The sequence below is a fragment of the Pezoporus wallicus genome, unplaced genomic scaffold (genome assembly GCF_028554395.1).
Source record: "Pezoporus wallicus isolate ANWC-B61680 ecotype Strahan unplaced genomic scaffold, APGP_CSIRO_Pwel_v1 contig_13057, whole genome shotgun sequence".
Lineage (NCBI taxonomy): Eukaryota > Metazoa > Chordata > Aves > Psittaciformes > Psittacidae > Pezoporus > Pezoporus wallicus.
In genome coordinates this window covers 40,270-60,022 of record NW_026640978.1, presented here as the reverse complement: position 1 = coordinate 60,022, position 19,753 = coordinate 40,270, and the positions used below count along the sequence as shown (strand labels likewise).

Below are 19,753 nucleotides of genomic sequence, written 5' to 3'. Positions count from 1 at the left end.
GGCAGTGTTCAAGGCCAGGTTGGACACGGGCTTGGAGCAAGCTGCTCCAGTGGAAGGGGTCCCTGGGTTGGAACTGGAGGAGCTTTAAGGTCCTTTCCAACCCAAACCATTCTGTAACTCCATGGTCTCTTCCCCTATGTACTGCAAAGAGCACGGTGCTGAGCAGCACGAGGTGCCAGTGCTGGGGGTAGGAGGGGAACCACAACTGGAGGCACCATTCAAACCAGCCACGGCTGTAAATGCACAGTGTTTCACCTCTGACACTGCACATCCTGCCCTGCATCGTCCCAGCCAGCAGAGCAGCACTGAAGAGCAGCAGTGCTGCCTCACGGGCAGTGGGTAAAAGGCCTTGGTTAGATTTAATGTGGGAGAACCACAATGTCAAAGAGCCTGCGGATGAGACTTCCAAAGCAATGGAACAAAACCACCACTTATGTCCAATAGCCCAGCTCCACGCTAAAGCACCCACAATAACGACAACCTCACAGAATGAGGTGGTTTAGAAGTCCCAGCAGCCCTGGAAAGGGATGGAGCTGTTGCTGTGGTGTGAGAGGCAGGAAAAGGCCTATTTAAACACTGACTGTATGTGAAATGCCTCTTTTTTTTTTTCCCTTGCTCTGGGGCTTCAGCACCAAGAAAGACATCTAACTCATTAAAGAGCATTTCCTAGCTCGCTTTTGGCTCCAGGCCCCAGCTGAGCGCTCCTGCTACCCCGTTCAGGGTAGAGCACAACTGAAACCAAAGCTGTGAGGGGGTCTGCTTTTATAATGCAGGAGAACCCGGGGCAGGAGTGGCATCACCCTGGGCAGAGGAGAGGAAAGAAAAGGCATTTTAATTACACATCCTCTGGAGAGAGTCATTATTACAGCCCAGAGGATCTCCTGCTCATTTGTGTTGAGATGTTTTATGGTGGCTGCAAGTGCTGGAGTAGCTGCAGACCCGGCAGAGCCACTGCAAAGGGCACAACAGCACGGGAACAGACCTGAAATAAGTAGGTGTGGGTAGGAAATCAGGACCCACCTCCATTATGAGATGAAACTGTCCTGGGTTAAAACTTAACCTGCTTCATCTCACCTTACCTAAACGAGCAGCTAGAGAGCACTCCAGCTATCACACTAGATGCGGCAGCAAGGAAGAGGTTTGCAGGCACCCCTGCAGGATGCTGCTCTCCAGGATGCCACACTGGTCACAGCTGAGGACCAGCACACCCACCTCCCTCCGTGCCAGAACCAGAGCCCTGCTTGTCAAAGTGCCTTCTCTAGGAGGTTTTAAATGCCTCAGAATGCTCAGGGATGAGCTCCACACCCACCGGGAGCCTTCCAGGAGAAGCACAACGCCAGTTTGGGAACGGTTTTCACCCCATTACTCCTGTTTGAGCACTTCCGGCTGCTTCAAGGCTCAGCAAGGTTCATTAGCAGCTCGGTACAAAGAGCTGAAGACTCTTGTCCTCAACACTGCTCCCCAGCGGCAAGAGTCAACGATTTCCTCTTCAATCCCTGCTCCGTTTCCGATGGCAGAGCTCGAAGTCACATCCCTGCATGCGGATTAAATGCTCCGGAGTAACAGGGGCATCGTTTGCCTTCTGGAGGGCGGGGGGAAGTGTTTCAGTTCCAATTTCCATCCACTTTATTATCCCTCAGCTCATTTAACTGCCTTTTTTGGGCCACTTTTGATGCTTTTCAATTATTCAAAGAGAAGCCCACCCCGTGCACCTCTCCTGCCTGGGATCCCCCATGGTCTGATGGGATAACTGCAATCCTCCCTCCATCCCTTCCCGACTCACCCAGCAATTAACACATTTCCTCAAGTGATTCGAAGAACTCAGTCTCAGAGACAAAGTCGAATACATCAAGTAGGAGCAAGACACAAAATCCAAACCCAGAATTAGCGCAGCACTTGGCTGAAGTTTCTCACCTGTGCTCTGCCCAACTTCAGCCGGGTTTAAAGTCCACTTCTCCTGCTTTATCTAGCATCAATATCTTCCAAGAGTCCTCCAGGTGACTGCAGGTTCTTTCCCCACCTATTTCATGGGCTGATAGTTGGCTTTTCCCCTGCTGTCTCCTAGTTTCTTTTGCCTGTTCTCTTGCTGGGCAGGTCAAGCCAGCACTCACCTGCTGTTCCCCCTCTTGCTCTGCACCCATCGGCACCAGCACCTCACTGAAAGTTAACTTTAGCTGGAACACACACAAAAGGAACTGGAATTGCCCAGGCAATATTTGCTGCAGCACGTGTCTGCAACTGCAGCCAAAGACCCAGGGGGGCAGCAGGTCAGGAGAAAACAACAGCCACCCAGAACAAACCCCTCCCTAATTAAACAGCTTCGGATTGGATTAACCAAGGAAAGGCATTAGAAAGAAGGGAGTGATGGAATTCTGCAACCCGAGTTCAATGGTAGTCATGAAAGGAAGGAAAACTGCATGGCCCAAGCTGCCTGAACCAGATAATGATTTTAGCAAAGCCTTTTGCAAAGTAAATTGCACGGAAGTTGAGAAACCTGAAAGAAGTTTAAAAGAAAATCTCTGCCTCCTTCAAGGAAGTGTGAGGGAAAAAAGAAGGAGCGTGCGGGTATTGTGTGTCCTTAGCAGCAGTTTGAGAACCAGAACAAAGGCAGAGAGAGTTTCAAAGCACAGCAGCTCGCCCCGCTCTGCTGTTTGTTCTGCTCATAAGCACACAAGCTGTTTCCTTTCATCTGGAAAAACTCACACAATAAGAAAAACACCTCAAAAGAACCCGAGTCTGTAATAACAAAGCCCAAGGGGCAGCCAGAAAGAGATCTTTTTGGCCCGGAAGAAATATTTGGTGTTTGGAGAGAGCCGCCTGCGTCTGCTGTAGGGCACACGTACGTCCTCCTGCTGCAGGAGCCGCGCAGCAGAGATTTGCCTTCCCTTCTCTCCTCCCCACACCCAGATGAAGGCTGCAACCCTTCAGGTCAGCACAAAAGGGAGCAGAGGAAGCAGGAGCAAGGAGATAATAGGGAGAAGGCAGCACATGAAAGAGTGCAGCCGGGGACGAAACGTCTCCCTGTGACCCCTGCGAGGAGGGGGAAGAGGAGGAATCAGAAGCCCGAGCGGGGTAGAACCCGCATCCTGAACGGGGCCGGTGGCGGCTGCGGCTCGCAGGAGCCGGGGAAAGCAGCGCTCTGAAAGGTTGTTTTGATAAATCTGCCATCTCCTTGTGGAATTCCAATCTCCAACTGTTCCACTGGCAGCGAGAGCTCTGCAGTAACAACACATGCCACAGCTTGTGAGTTGACTTGAATTACATTTCAGATGTGGGGAGGGGAGGATGTCAGTGGGAGGTTTATGAACAGTATGCTCTAGCTCTGATGTTGTTATCACCAGATGGCTTCAGCTGTATCATTTACAAGAAAAAACAAACAACCCAAAAGGTAGAGAAGGGAAGGTGAAGCTGACAAATAAATCCTCATTCACTGCAACTGGAACAACGTGAACAAGCGGCCTGCTTCCCTTCAGACCTTCTGTGACAGCGTGTTCCCAAACTGCAGCCTGGCTCCGCAGGAGGGGCTGGGACAGATGAGCCCCAGAACAGATCATTCTCCTGCAGGTATCTCCCCATCCTCCAGGGAAGGAGACTGCCAAAGCTGCATCACTTCCCTCTAAATCCCTCCCCAGAAAGGGCAATGTGAACCCCATTCCCTGCCTGCTTCCCAGGAGCCAGGGCTGCTTCTCCAACAGTTGGTCGCTGACGTGATGAGGCTCAAAGGTCTGGGTCAGGTTGGAAGCTCTCGGTAAACAGCGCAGCTCCTGCAGCGTCATTGGGCATCTCAGTGCCACAGAGCCAACTTCTGCAATTCCCTGGCAATGAACTTTTCATGCCTGGCTGCAATTAGAAGCTAGAAATGCTGGTTTGAGTTGTGACAGGGTAGCGCAGAGAACCTCATTATGACTAAATGCTTTGCTTACTTAAAAGGAAACGCACGTTAAATCCAATAGAAAAGGAATTAGTGGCATTCAGGCAGGAGATGCAATATGGGAATTTGTGAGGCACGTAAAGGGAAGGATTTACTGTACAGAGAATTGTGTGTTTGTGATGAGCACCTCCGGGGGGGGGGGGGGGGGGAACAAAAAGGGGCAGAGACCCTCTCATGAGTCACCATCTGATAAAAATAGATGAACTCAGAGTGAATGAACAGATATGTGCTTCACCCAGAGGACAAGAGGCTAGGAACGGAAGGATGGTAACAGAAGAATCAGAGCCAACTGCTACCTGATCCATTTCCTAGGCAAAACGAAGAGTTATTCCCTGTAATCCATTACGTGCCCTACAGCAGCATCTTCAGATCAGCTCCATTTGCCACTGTGTATTTCAGTTTAACGTCCTTTGAGGTTTGGGGCTCACGATGACACACGTGGATGGGTCCATCCTACACAGCCATCCTGCACTGCACCTCCATCTGATGGAGCAGATGGTGGCTTGCACTATTCTCCCTTCCCACATCAGGCAGAATGAAGGACCACAGGTCACAGAATAGTCAGGGTTGGAAAGAACCTTAAGATCATCAAGTTCCAACCCCCTGTCATAGGCAGGGACACTTCACACCAGACCCTGTCACCCAAGGCTCTGTCCAACCTGGCCTTGAGCACTGCCAGGGATGGGGCAGCCACAGCTTCTCTGGGCACCCTGTGCCAGCGCCTCAGCACCCTCACAGGGAAGAGCTTCTGCCTTATCTCCAGCCTGAACTTCCCCTGTTTCAGTGTGAACCCATCACCTTGTGTCCTATCACTGCAGTCCCTGATGAAGAGCCCCTCTCCAGCATCTCTGCAGCCCCTTTCAGACACTGGAAGCTGCTCTGAGGTCTCCACGCAGCTTCTCTGCTCCAGGTTCAACAGCCCCAATGGTCTCAGCCTGTCTTTGTAAGGGAGCTGCTCCAGCCCCTGCTCATCCTCATGGACTCCTCTGGACTTGCTCCAGTGTGCAACATTGCTTCCTGAATCCTACCTGACTTCCAGCAGCAGTGTGGCACTATCAGTCAATGCGTGGCACTATCAGTCCATGGCAGCAGACTGAAAGGGAACATTTCGGGAGCTGGATCTTGAGTGGGCAGTTTTAGAAGCGAGCCACCCCAGCAATGAAGAGACCACAGGTACCACACAGTACAAAATAGTCATTATTTATATTTTCCAAAAGAAAAAAAAAATAAAACAAAAAAAGTTACCAGCTATTTTGAAAGTTCTTCCCTGTAAGAAGAGTGACTAATAGAAAGGAACAGGACTGGCTCTGATACAGTCAGCAAGTCAGGTACAAACAGTTGTTAAGAATCATGTAGCAACTCAGGACAGGGACTCTTGACGCAGCGTTCATCAACAATAAAATTCCTTTTTTTTTTTTCTCCTTTTTTGTCTTTTGTAGAAAAAAAAGGGGGGAGGGGAGGGGGAAATAAAGCAGGGAAAAATGCCAAAAACATTTCCCACAATATCTAAAACCAGGAACCGTTGTTCTCGTCAGACAGCACGCTCCGCAGCCAGGAGTTTCTAGAGTCCTTTCCAACCCAGCCTTGCTCAGAGGCTGCCTTCAGGCTCTCACCCCTCCAGAACACAGCCCTTCACTGTCCCCTTGCACTTCAACCTGTCATTTTATAAAGGGGGGGGTTCTTGGGTTTTGTTTTTTGCAGTTAACATACAAGTGCTACTAACAGAGAAACGGATCTTCTTGTTGCTGGATGGCAATAAGGAGTTACACAAATGTCCCGGTTTTAGCTCAGCTGGAAGGACTTAAATTCTCTTTTGTTTTGATATAAATACTACTGGAGCTCCCATCAGGTCTTTCCTTCCCAGAACCCCCCCGGGAATTCTTTTTGACCCTCCAATGCTCTCCAAAACTAAAATGTCCTCTTGCTCCAGGCATCTGACGACTTGTTCTGTGCTGCCAGACGCAGAGACGTTGTTTTGCCCAGGACCTCTGCTGGGTTATCCCGACTTGGGTTGGTGCCTAAACCGAACCCTGGACTTAATTGACTCAGCCAAGTCGAAGGGAACACACAGACGATGCAGCGACAGGGATTCGTTAGGTTGAACAGCCCCAGAGCCCCAGGCCCACCCTCCCCCCTCTCCCCAAGTTACTTGGTGCTGTTTTAAAAAGTCTGGGTGTCACGAAGCAGTCTCTTCCCCCCAACAACAGAGTAAAAGCTCCACAATTTCGCTGTCTACCTGGTGGTCAAGGTTACAGCAGCAACGGATGATGCTGCTTCCAGAAAAACATGGGGTGGTGTGGCAAAGACGACTTTAGGATTGCTTCAGTCGCTTACGTGGGGGTCCCAGAAAGGGACACTGTGCAGAGGCCAGAGAGCGATACGCCTCAGCCACCAAATGGGGATGTGACACTACCATAGACTTCCAGCCTGAGGTCTCCATGACGTCAGAAGCATGACTAGGAAGAAGAGAGAAGAGATCTAAGTTAGCAACTGGGGATAAGAAGCATTCACTAAACAGATCCTTTCCGCCTGCCTGAGAAACCTCCCATTTTTAAGGCACTGGTTTAGAGTCACTCTGTGTGTATGTTAGATAGCTTTTGTGGAGGACTGTAAGCTTTGGCTCTGCTGGCACAGTGCTGTGCTGGAAAGGCCTTCCACTGTAGGATGAAAAGCTCAGACATACGTGATCCCAGGTGGAGGACAGCAGGAACACAATGCTCATCCACCCCGACAACTCAGCACAGGAGTATTTTAAAGCACTGAGAAAAGCTGCATGAACTGACAAATGAGATTAAAAATGTTTCCAGACATCAAAGTAGTTGGTAGCTATTTTACACCTACTGAAAAGGGTCTTTCTATTATAAGTTGCAAGCAGTCCCTCAACATCAGGAACTACCTGATATTCTATTACCTAAAACTGCTTGTGATCTTAGGAAGAGATCCATAATAACTCACAGAAACAGTCCTGCTGCACACTCTGAACAGTCCCAGCAGGACAAGACTAATTTGCCTTTAGGGCAATGCCACTTCTGAGATGCCAGATAAATGCAGGACCACAATGGGGAACTATCAAAGAGAAATAATAGAGAAGAATCTCCCCTGTATGTGACAGTCCCCAGGCTGTGACCCCTATTGCTAATAAACACTTTCCTCTAGATTTATTGCATCCTGGACCACAAGTAAACTCACTAGTTAATGAAGTCCACAGCTTGAGTTTTCAGTTGATCAGCACTATGTAGGTCAGCTAGAATGAGGATCTCAGCTGCGTTTTCCACAGACAGGTTACTGCACAGGGCGTCCTCACACATCACCTTCAGACGTTCTAGAGCATACTGCAAAATACAAGCCAAGGTACAGTTACAAAGGAGAACACACTTAATCAGGCCTGATGTGAAGCTTTACTTGTGCTCCTTCACCCTTCAGTACCAAACTATTATGCTGAGCAGAGCAATGTGCTTTGCTATATAAATCTGAACTGTACTCAAAGAAATAGTGATAGCGAAAAAAAGAGATAAAGAGCAGAATCATGATGCGCCCACCCTGAGGAAAGCAATGGAGAGGAAACATACCCACCATAACTCAGCCCGGCCTCCTTGTGTTACAGGCTTAGTGGTGCTGCGTTCATGCTTTGCAATGAGAGTTTCAGGTCACTTGTAATACTTACTAACTCAGTTACTACAAGGCACAGAACGCTAAAGGCAAGTCTTTACTCTCACTCTAACACTGCATGACAGTGCTACTCAGGCTCAGCAGGAAGACCTATCTAACAGGGAATGCTCCACAGGTGTTCCAGGGATGTTTAGGCACTTTTCACTCAATTTCTTTGCCATTAATGACCTGTACATTAAGATTAGCCTTGCTCAAGCACATGCTACTAGTTTAATACTACAATGTTAAACAAACGCCCCTAATTTCTTGTAGCTGTCCAGCTGGAAGCAAAACATCACAGCCTGTCTGTAATGCCTTGGCAAAAGTCTGTTCTAACTTCACATTCCCCATCTAAGAGTTTTTACCCTCCAATTGTGCACTTGCCTCGAGATTTTTCAGATCCACAGAGTTGGGCCATGTCAGTGCTTTGGGAAATTCAAAGGATATGCTGCCTAATAAAGAAGAGTGCTGCCTAATAAATTCCACATTCTACTTGCTGCAGCACTTCAGTCAGGATTAAAACACGCCAAGAGTTTCAAAAGCAACACAGTGGTCTTGGGCAGCCTTCAAAAAGGGCAGCACTTAGCTGCTAAGCCACTTGTTATCAAGAACTCACACCCAAGCCCCAAACCTCAGTCTTGTGGAATATCATAGCTGGGAACTGCAAGATAACTTGTGACACTCTTGGCATGTGTGAGCTCATTCTGGGGCTTGCAGCTCTCTGGATGAAAGAAACTAGAGTATTTCTGTGTAATTCTGAATAGTCTAGATCCCATGATTACATTTCACAGGCACGAGAGAGTAGTCAATTCTAATGCAGTTCTTAGATGAGTTATGACATTAGCACTACAGAAGTTGTCCTAAAGATTAAGCACAGTTAAGACTTCAGGTTATGATTTCAAATTGAGTGACGTTTCTATATCATAAACTTTCAGATTTATGTATGTGACAGAGAATTGCATTTGAGAGCATCCTTCATAGTGTTTATGAGGCTTCTCTGGACGACTCTGGGGTGACATTCTTCAGGATGCAAAGCCACAGTTGGAAGAGATCCTGGATTTGTAAGGACTGCTCTGTCAATCTGACCAGAGAGCTGGCACCAAGCTCATTTGCCTGATGCTGGGAGCACTGCCCTCTGATGAGGGGTATTACTAGACAGTGGTTTTAAATTCTGATTGAGATTTTCATCCCATCTGGATTAAATTTAGATGCCTAAATTTAGATGCCAGAAACAGTTTTTCCACTTAGGACTCCATGATAACAAGTGCTTCAATTGAGGCATGGCACTCATACCCAGGACAGTTTTATCGCCCCAGAACATCCCAGAAGGCAAATCAAATTTCCTTGCTTCATCTGTTTCAATAACTAAACCAGTTTCAAATGAGGGGCAAGCCATGAGTTTCTATTATTGTCTGTCAGTAGCTCAAACCAGCAGCAAACAAAGGTAAAAGCATTCCTTTTGTCAACCGAATATTCTCCTCCACGCATGTACAACTTTTATGTCGATTTTCACTACAAATAGCTCAGCTTCTAATTACACAGTTGGGCAGAAGTTGCCATTCTGGTCTCTCAGGTACCCAAACTCCCTCCTTTCTTAATTACACTTTAAAAGAACACCCTACCTAATAGTGTGCTTACCCAAGAGGCTGAAATAGTATCTCCTGGGCTGAGGAGATGTGCCTTGTTTTGGTTTTGGTCTAATTACATCTTTTCCTCAAGAGGCAGGAGGAACTCAGAAGAAGCTGTTTCAGTCTCCTGAGTAAGTATGAGATGGTTTATGTGCTTTCGTCAAAGAGGGTTTATTTCTGCTTTTAAAAGACACCCAATGAGTTTAAAAGGGGAAAAAACCAACACCCTACATTAAAAGCCAAGGAACTGCAAGTTAAAGCCTACTCTGTCCTTAATGTACTGCTTCTGACTTCCACTTGTCTCAGTTAAAGACGTGAGCTCTCAATCAATACTCTTTAAATATTGACTAAAATATGTGGCAATGATTATAATCAAGCAGAGAATCTCCTTGCATTACTTCCCACTTTTACTCTAGTTGCAGTGGCCTAACTATGGCATATGCAGCATTTCACCTCTCAAATCAGCATTGTTGATGAAGCCCAGGTCTGCAGTGACAGGGAATTTGATGGCCATGTGGTGGTTGCGTGGAACAAGGTTACATGCATCCACATCTTAGGATCCACCACCCTAACTGGCACCCACAAGAGAATCCAAGGACTGAAGAAGCATGGAGACTGAACTACGGTCTCACCCCTAGAGGTGGTCCCTCCAGGTCAGAGTTGAGGCACATTGGCAGGGCAGTGTGGAGAATCTTGCACTGCTGCTACCCGTGCTGAACCTGTTCCATGGATAAAGTCAGGACTTTAGTCTCCAGTGCTGTCAAACTGGCATCTTTCACCAGCACTAAGTTCACTTTTAAGAGAAAAAAAAAAAAAGAAAAAGGAAATACAGTTTTGGTTATATATTAGGAATTTCCAGTGGTTAAGACAGCTCACTGGCCAGCAGAGCACTCTTCTGTCCTTGGGGCTGCCAAGGGAAGGAGGCAGCAGCTGCCTGGCTGGCAAGGCCACAGCACTGCCACATGGGGACTACCAGCAGCCTTCCAGTCAGACCATCCCCAACACCTCCCTGGCAAGGACCCTGCAAGACCACAGCTGGGTTAGGCAGCAGGGCTTCCTCCAGTGCACCCCTTCTTGCCATTAACAGCAGGGACTGCCACTGCAAGAAGAAAACAAACACCACCTTCCCACTCTTGGCTATCCATCGCTTTAGAGCATCTCTTGAAGGTGCAGCTACCAGGCAGAGCAGAAGGAGAAGCACGCCCTGTTTGCCAAAACAGAACACTACTTTGGAGATTTGGTAATAATCACCCTAAAAAGGTACCACCAGTCTCACAGTGTCATTTTCTTCTCATCCCCAGCTCTTATGCTAGGTCATGCTGAATACAAACACGTCTGAAATGTCAAGAAAATGCTTAAAAATGAGCAACAGAGATAGAAATTCCTGATTGTTATATGCTAAGATATGTATCTATACAGCTATAGGTATCATATATATAGCCGATCTTATACTACATCCAGGTTCACCTATAAGCAACAACCAAGGAGCACTCTGTAAAGCAAGGCACGTGTCATTCCTGGTTCTCTGAACACCCCTAAGTCCCAACCATACCTTGTCAGCAGCTGCCAGCAAGTCATCAGCCATTTTGTCCAGATTTGGTGCCTTCCCCGTGTAAATAAAGCACATCATTTCCTTGAAAACTTCAGGCTCCACGTCATTGATTTCAACACGATTCTGTAGCAGGAAAAGGAAGCTTATTAAGACCCTGGCAAGAAGCAAAAGGCCTCCTTCCACCCAAGCTCTTTCAGCATTCAGAAATGCCCAACAATTTAGAATGTGTACTAATTGAAAGAGAAGAAGGAAATTAGGTGGATGGAGTAAGAAAAACTCTTTAAGTTGTATTTCACATTCTCTCCTTCTCCCTATCCCACCACAGCCTCTTTCCCCAAGAGTCACAAAGGCAACAACTGCCTCTCAATCTCTTTCTTCCTCCCTTGAAGACAGTTAGATGCAGGTCTCTGCTTCAATGTGAGAAAACCAGTTAAAAGGTGACAACAGTCACAAACCCTACCTAAGTCAGACGTGACCAGCGATGCTAACAGCTGACTACAGAGCTATTCACCTAGGCAAAGAAGCTCTCCTTCCTTCAACTCACCTTTTTACTCTCTTCCATCTCATGTTCAAACATGGCGCTGAAGACCGGGGAACGCGCTAGAGGTGAGGAACAGAAACCCCAGTTAGATACAAGTGGTACAGAAGTTCAGGGTTTGACATCCAGTGACGTGGCTGATGTAGCTTCCGACTGGGTAAGAAGTCCTTTCAACCAAGGCTGAAGGGTACATGGGTGGCAAGGAACGTTTCTGGAGTTTCCTCTGGAAACGTACTAACTGCTCCTTACAAATGCTTTAGGAATACAACCATTTGCCATCAGGTCGTTGTCTCCTAGTTCACAAAGACCCATTCAGTTCAATACCAACCTGCCAGTATGGCTTTGTGAGCCTGGAACTCCTGGCCTGCCACGCACAGGCAGCAGTCAGTGAAGCGCGAGTTCTCCCAGAGTCCTCCCAGCTCATCTGCCAGGCGGCACTCGGGCACCTTCACCATGTTCATGGTGTTCTGGCCGGAGATGTTGACCGAGTCCTGCACCACGCTCACCTGGAGGGGAAAGGAGAGCAAACAACCCCAAACCTCAAACACACGCTGTAACAACTGATCTCCCTACAGGAAGCTTTTGTTTCCAGGGCAGGTGAAAACTACCAGCACGTCTATGCAATTTCATCCTTACTTTATTAGATGGTATCCTAAGGAAGTGAAACCTTATTTTTCTGCCTTTACAGACATGACACCTGACCTAGTTTTTTCCTTCCATCAACACTCTTAAACCCTCCCCAATCAATAATGTAATACAGACAGCAGGACAAATGAAAATGAAGCATACACAGAGCTTCTATAACCAAGCACTGCATCCACACATGTATGCAGGGCAGTGTCTGACCCCTCTTACTGCTTCTGGTTCTAAATTCCTTCCATCACATTATCAAATACACTTTAGAAGAAACAGTAAGCTAAAGAAAAGCAGCTTTGTGTCAAGTAATCTGGAAGTTTGGGGAAGGCAGGTTCCTTATCACCTGCTCTAAAGCACACAGGGTTAGGCAGGGACCATCCATGCTGCCGATAAGGAACCTTCACAAAGGGAAGTGTTAAAAGCCAGTTCAGCACTAAACCATTATGGTTAAACACAGGGTAAATCATAAGCCACAGCAGACTCCAGTTAGGAGAGATCAGAGTGACCGACACTACCCCACTCTAACAAAGAGGAAAGGAAGAAGGTGACTGACAGGGAAGCTACGTGAGACTCTTTCCTGGATTTGCTGTTAAGACCAAGTTAAATTTCACTTCTATTAATAACCAATGGCTAAAGAAGAACAAGGGTCAGCAAAGGAAGCTTCACAGTTATGTAAAAGAGGAAATGACAAAGTGAGATGACAGAAGTATCTCCTGAGGAAAGAGGCCTGCTGACAGCACAGACCCCAGCTCCTGACAAACCTCCAGTGGGTTTCTGAGGGCAGCCACAGTTAAACACCCAAACCCAAACATGTATCAGATGCTGTTTGCCAAAGGACACCAATGGTCAGCCAGAGCTGAATCACACAATCCCAGACTGGTTTCGGTTGGAAGGGACCTTAAAGATCATCCAGCTCCAACCCCCTGCCAAATACGAGGAAACTAATATTCTTCTTCATGGATTTGACAGCCACATTCTGGTCTTCCCCTGTGCCATCCAGACCAGCAACATGGACTTGATGGCCAAAAACTGATCAGATTCATTTAAAGGAATTCCAAGCGGTAGATCCCTTGCTGGAATCCAGTACTGATTACAGACCAGCCAAAAACCCACTTGCTACCTGTGTCTCAAATCAACAAATAAACCTCTCCATAGATGACAGAAAGTCAATTACTCACATGAAAATCTATTACATGGCCTTTTACATAAGGAGTTGAGAGATTCTAAGTGGTGATCAGCCTTAGGGGTAAAAACAGGGAAGGTTTTGCTCAAGGTGTTTTCAACATCTCAGCAAGGGCAGCAATGCTAGCGAGCTCAGAAGAGAGCTATTACTGTCACTTTGGGAACACCATTCTTTGTGGGGCTTTACCAGGGTATCTGCCTATGATGTTAGAAGAGAACTGAAAGAGCAAAGAGTGATGCAGTTGGGATGTGAACAGTCAACCCCACCTGCAAAACAGCAGTTGAGAAATCCCCCAACTGACAACTAAGTGAGGTCAGATGTGAAACACTTGACAAGACACATCATTCTCTGCCCTAACGGCATCTGCAGCAAGATGTCATCTGTGCTCAGCACCAGACATAAGCAGAGAGGAAAAGACCTTTTTCCTTTAATAATGCAATGAGAAGGTGCAGCAGAGACAACCTTCTGGTCTCCAGAACACTCCCAACACATACCCACCTAACAAACATCAAGTATTGTTAACTCCTTGGAGAGTTTCTACATGCAAAACATGCTTGCTGAAAGTACAGATGTGAGCAGCATCACTTGGCACCTGTGGCCAGCCGGGAAGCATTAGGAGAGCATATGGCACACTGGTTTACATGCAAGGAGACTTGTAGGCTCAGGAAGGAGAAGTAAAAAATAGAAAGAGTGGGGGGAATAAAACCCCAAAAGGAAGCTGGTGAAAGCTGTTGCCAAACTGTTTCCAGACAGCAAAACCTTCCCACTGATATCACTAAACTTCAGATTTCTTACATGCTCGAGTGGAGAATGAACTGAAAGAGAAAACAGAAGATGTCAAGGCCAAGTGAAGGCAGCAGCAAGTTCTCTCTTCATCCAGAACAAACGAAATCACTGAGCTGAAGCTTTTCAAAGGAGTTCAGTAAAGAGTGAAGTGACTTGAATTAGTCCCAGTTGCCAAGACTACTGGTGGAGCTCAGGTTTAGCTGCACTGAACCTTGCAAATTCCCTTCTCAGACATTCATTTTGGAGTTTCACTCCACAATTGGGAGTTTTCTACCTCTTTCATCATGGAGGAAAGAGCATTTGCCAGACCTACAGAGGTGGGAGCCAAGACACTGTCCTCCTCCCATATTCACAGAATCATAGAAACGTTTGGGTTGAAGGGACCTTAAAGCTCATCCAGTTCCAACCCCTGCCACAGGCAGGGACCCCTTCCACTGGAGCAGCTTGCTCCAAGCCCCTGTGTCCAGCCTGGCCTTGAACACTGCCAGGGATGGGGCAGCCACAGCTTCTCTGGGCACCCTGTGCCAGCGCCTCAGCACCCTCACAGGGAAGAGCTTCTGCCTCAGATCTAACCTGAACTTCCCCTGTTTCAGTTTGAACCCATCAACCCATGTCCTATCACTACAATCCCTGATGAAGAGCCCCTCTCCAGCATCCTTGTAGCCCCCTTCAGACACTGGAAGCTGCTCTGAGGTCTCGACACAGCTTCTCTTCCCCAGGCTGAACAGCCCCAATGTTCTCAGCCTGGCTCCATACGGGAGCTGCTCCAGCTCCTGAGCATCCTCGTGGCTTCCTCTGATCTTGCTCCAACAGCTCCGTGTCCTTCTTATGTTGAGGACACCAGAACTGCACACAGTGCTGTAAGTGGGGTCTGATGAGAGCAGAGGAAAGGGGCAGGAACAAGTGTTAAAGGAAGGGCTTTCTCCATGACAGTAACTATTTTTGCTACTGATCCTTTACAAGTTAAATATGTGAATGCCTATGGTGGCCAAGCAAAAGTGAAAATAAAACCCAAACAACAAACCCAAGGTAGAAAAACCTCCAAAAAACCCCAACTGTTGAACAGCTCTGAAGCATTTCCTTCGCTCCTGACAGAACACACAGCAAAGAAAAGACTCCCATGAAAAAACAACACTGCAAGAGACCCAAAGAGAGAACAACTCGTTCTACCTGTCTTCTGGCAAAAATCACAGCTACAGGAGGCATTCTGCAGTTAAAAAGACAATAGAAGTGAAGGCAGCAGCAGAAGCTCTGAAGACCCTGGAGAGTTTCAATTTGCTCATTTAAAACTTAAAACACCTAGCTGCAGAAATGACTGCATCTTTGTCTGAAATTAGTACTATCGAAATCATCATTCTGTAAGCAGTTGAGAGAAAAATACAGACACAATGAAGAGAAAGTAGTGGTTCCTATAAAATTCTTTTTTCTTCTGTTTTTCTTGTTGTTGGCTCTATAGGCACACTGAGGGGGAGAATTTCTTTATTCAGCAGGCAAGTAATAGGCAGGCCAGTTGCCACCACAGAGCTAGCGCTGGTTATTATCCCAAGTGAGTTTCAACTTAAACAGTAGAAACAGATGGATGATAACACTAAACCACAAGTGAAATGATAATCAAACACGCTTCATTCCTATCATCATCCCAGGTAAAAGACAAATCTAAAGTAACACACAAATGCATGGGAGTGAATCACCATGAATCACCCCCAGAAGCAGCCGCCGGAAGCACACACACATACCCAAATAAAACCTAAGTGCCATAAAACCAGGCAGGATTTCTCCTGACACCTCTGACTTTGTAAAAGCAAGGGTGAAAAAATCAGGTCACATCTACCTCCAGCTAATGGAAGTGCTGCTCTTTCAGCGGCACAGCAAGACTTACCTCACAGAAGAGAGTGAGTTTGTCATCTGGAAGAAGTCCATTGGCCTCATCCAAAAGAAAGTCTCTTCTAATGAATTTCTTGAATCCCCAGTCCTTGCCTTGTACAAATCGATACGCTCGCTGGCTCTCTGAAAGAGAGACGGTGCTTCAGACACCAGCTGAGCCTCGCCTCATCAAACAGCTAACACCAACCTGACCCCAGCAGACAAGACATGAGTTTTTACCCACCCATTGCTTTTGTCTCTTCTCCTTTAGCATTCAGGATGGAGAATTTGAACTTGGCTCGAACTTCACTTTTTGGACAGCTCACCAGCAGCAGATAGAGGGATAGATAATCTTTACTTTCTTCATCCAAGCCTTTGGGGTTCACACGTAAACACCTGTAAAAGCAGGGATCTGAGTCAGATGCCAGGGCCAGGTCTGGCAGGTCTTTCCAGCCTTCAAAAAAAGGGCAGTTTTCACCATCAAATGTACAGCAAATCAGTTCTGTTTAAGAGCCACACTGGAATAACAGATGTGTAAATAAGAGTGGAACTGCACGCTGCCTCAGACTCATGCTACATCTCCACGACAGATAATAATATACAGGCAGGAACTATGAGCAAAGCAACAAAACACAGGGGGAAAAGAGGAAGGGGTTTAAATTACTGAAAAGAACCCTGGATGTCAATTTTCACAAAAGGAAAGCGAAAGCAATGGTCAAACGGAAGCAATGGCTCTGAGGAAGGGCAACAAATCCAGAGAAATGCTTGGTAAAAACTCCACAGGAAGCAACTGAAAGGAAAAATGGGGATCTGGAAGGCTGGTGGTTTCTCAAACACCGTAATACTAGGGCAAGAAAGAAAAAACTACTCCTGTGTGAAGAAAATGTAGTAAGTGCAGGAAGAGGCTTAACTCATAAGCACTTCCATGACCTCAAACTTGCCACAGAATCTTACCAAAAGCAAGATCTAGGCCAAATGACTAACAGCTCAAAGACATAATGACAAAAAAGCAGAAAGATCTAGACACTGACTGAGCTCTGCCCTGCAAAGGTTGCAAAGGTAATGTAATGTAATAGCAAAGAGCAGCCCAAAGAAAGCACAGGGCTGCCACCCAAAGGAAGGGAACACAAACTGTATCACAGACACGCTATTATTTAGTGTCTGACTTGCTGCAATCTTTCCTAAGGAGGTTTAAAGATAAATGTTAACACACTTCACATCAACAATGGATAAAATAAGGTACTGGGTGTCCATGGATCTCCCAGGTCAGCCACGACCCATAGTAGATGCACATTCTGAACAAAGTCTACTCCTGTTACTGGGAATTACTCAAGGAGAACTCAAGGAAGGTAAGGAAAGTTTTAAAGGAAAGGGAAAAGGGCAAAAAGAATGTTAGCTTTAAGAAGCAGAAACTCCACGGCAGAAGGAGTTACAGAACATTCTTACTTCCATCACCTCTATGTTAAGTCTCCAAATCCCCAAAAAGCTGCCACGAAGAGGAAGGTCATACAGTAGCAACAGTCTCCTATTGCAGGATTTAGAGTGCAGGCAAAAATTACCTTTTTAACAACATGGGGTATTAGGGACTGAAAGTGGGAGACTGAAACAGAGCTTGAACACACTGGCTGTGGACTCACACTGCCTCGTAAAGCTCAGTCAAAAAAAAACCCAAATTAAGACATTACTAATCCTCCACAGCACGGCTCAGCTTCAAGACAGGATGTGATCTCCCTTCCAGCTATGGGTTTCCATTAGTGCTGACGGTTTCCATTAGCAAACACTGCAAACAGCAGTTGTTTTGTGCACCCAAACACAATGCTGAAGCAACAGCAGCTTCTCTGTGCACACGTTGTACAGTCAAGGAAGCAAGAGCCCATCTGTGCACTACAAATATTTTCTTCTGTATTTATATTTTATAGATTTTTCTCTGTTCTAGAACCCCAAACACACAGTTCTTTCATACAGTTGTAGAAGAAGGTGAACCTCTCTACTCTATTCCTCACCATTTGAGTTTATCATTGGCTCCAGATGAAAAGGTTGAGCTTTTGATGACCTCACCCATTTCTTCTCGGCAGAAGCTAAAGTTGTTTATGGTCCACATGTAGGAAAACTTCACTACCTTGATCTGAAAACAGAGGAGAAGAGGTGGTTTAGGGTCACACGTTCATTCACCCCATCCATCTTAAGGGCAAAAACCACAAAACCTGCAAGTTTTCTTAGTCATTTACATGACAAACAACCCCCAAGTACAAGCCACAGAGGCAGCTGGACCACTCCAACCTCTCCAAATGCCTCCTCCAAAGTTCTCCTTGCCAAGTGCAGAGGGCAACAGTCTGTTGCCTTGGAGAATCATGGAATCATAGAATAGCCTGGGTTGGAAGGGACCTTCAAAGCTCACCTAGCCCAACCCCCTTGCAATGAGCAGGGACATCTTCAGCTAGACCAGGCCGCATCAAGCCCCATCCAAGCTAGCCTTGAACACTGCCAGACTCTGAACTCCAGACTCGAAACTTGTTTTGATTCACTTCTTAACCACAAGGCTCTAACCGAGTCGTGTCAAGAGCATCCCAGCAGAGTGGGGACTTACCTGAGTGTAGCACCAGCTTTCTGCTACAGGTCCACTCGACATTTCTGCCGGAGGGGGAGGACTCGGCACTCTTGACATCGCCAGTTTGAAGATTCAACAGGATTTCACCCCTCAGCAGAATCCGGAACTGAGCTTCACCCTGTCCATCCCAGCAAGAGGGAAAAGAAAAGGAAAACCATTGAGACTAAAGAAAAACCCAGACCAACCTTCAGGAGCACTGGTAAATCCCATGGGACACACGTTAAAGCCATCATCCTGCTTTCTCCCTCCCCCCATCAAAATGTGTTGTTATATTTAAACATTTCCAAGTGTTGCCATATGTTTTCTGGAGAGGGGATATACCACCTCCACTCACTCCTTCAATGCGCAGCTCCTTACAGGAATAAGCCCAGCACATCATCTTGCTTTAAGGAGTCCAAGACTCCCACTTGACTCGGAATTTACTACTTTACTCTGAGGCCACCATTCCGGCTCACTACTTACCCCCTGTTTTCATTCCGAGAGACTAAGACTATCAGAGATCAGATCTGACAACTGAAGTTCTTAATCTGAAAGAGCCACAGTAGCAACATGCAACCTAAGCTCAACAGCAAAACAAAGCCCTAGGTTCGGTGACTCCACATCAACAGAATGATTTCTTACAGCTTATATCTTCTCCTGAAACCTGGCTGCTAGGGAATGTGTTGGGAATTATTTCTCTGCTTCTGGATGCAGACCAGACCTCTCCCAAGCAAGGCTCACACCAGTCTATGGCTGCGTTAGAGTTCTGCGCACCTTCCCAAAGCACCTGGCAATACCAGCACACACGCATTAGCCAACTGTAAAAACCAGAAGTGAGGGTTTATTAGGTTTCATTTCCTTTGAAAGAGCCCAAGTGAGCTCATGTCAATACTGAAGAAGAGATACTGGCTATCAGGAGCTAAGAAAGAAGTGGAGCACCCTGCAGAGATGCAAGTTAACTCCATGGAAATGTATTTCCTGGAGCAAAGCTCAGGGGCAAACAACGACTTGGGCAACTGTGACGTGCAGAGGCCCAGCACTGAGGGTAACTGAGAGCTTTCTCATCAAACTGCTTCCCAAACTTCTTGTATTTGCAGATCGTGCTCTGCAAGTGAAATGAGGGGGATGAAAAGACAGGGACATCAATCTGCAGTTCAGGCACTTGCTGCAGGTTTTATTACCTGAAACTTAAAATTACCCCAATTCCTCCACTCTCTGTCATTCAAATTAAGCCGAGCTTGGCAGACACTTCTGAATACTCAGCTAACGGCCCTTCTACTGGCAATATTCAGTCTTGTCTCCAAGACCATCACTGCTTCATTGTCTCCAGTCACAGGGAAGTGTCTCCAGGGTCCTTCTGGGACAGATAAAACCTGGAATTCCAGCAAAAGCAGCAAAACT

The 19,753-nt window shown here is 46.7% G+C and overlaps 1 protein-coding gene across 1 annotated transcript; it reads right to left on the bottom strand.

Annotated features, from left to right (window-relative positions):
• Nucleotides 1-5,368: 5,368 nt before the first annotated feature.
• On the bottom strand, nucleotides 5,369-18,494 carry SPOP (speckle type BTB/POZ protein). Its single transcript, XM_057421420.1, has 9 exons — nucleotides 18,353-18,494; nucleotides 17,769-17,890; nucleotides 16,010-16,161; nucleotides 15,782-15,909; nucleotides 11,626-11,803; nucleotides 11,304-11,359; nucleotides 10,760-10,882; nucleotides 7,121-7,263; nucleotides 5,369-6,387 (listed from the first exon to the last, which is right to left on the bottom strand). The coding sequence occupies exons 1-9, from the start codon at nucleotides 18,428-18,430 to the stop codon at nucleotides 6,243-6,245; spliced, it is 1,125 nt and encodes a 374-aa protein (XP_057277403.1). The 5' UTR covers nucleotides 18,431-18,494; the 3' UTR covers nucleotides 5,369-6,242.
• Nucleotides 18,495-19,753: the final 1,259 nt, after the last annotated feature.

Coding starts and splice junctions, on each gene's coding strand:
- SPOP (XM_057421420.1), bottom strand. CDS start 18,430: ATGTCAAGAGTGCCGAGTCCTCCCCCTCCGGCAGAAATGTCGAGTGGA. Junction 17,891..18,352: donor AAAGCTGGTGCTACACTCAG/GTAAGTCCCCAC, acceptor CTCTGTTTTCAG/ATCAAGGTAGTGAAGTTTTC. Junction 11,804..15,781: donor AACTCACTCTCTTCTGTGAG/GTAAGTCTTGCT, acceptor TTTCCCCTCCAG/GTGAGCGTGGTGCAGGACTC.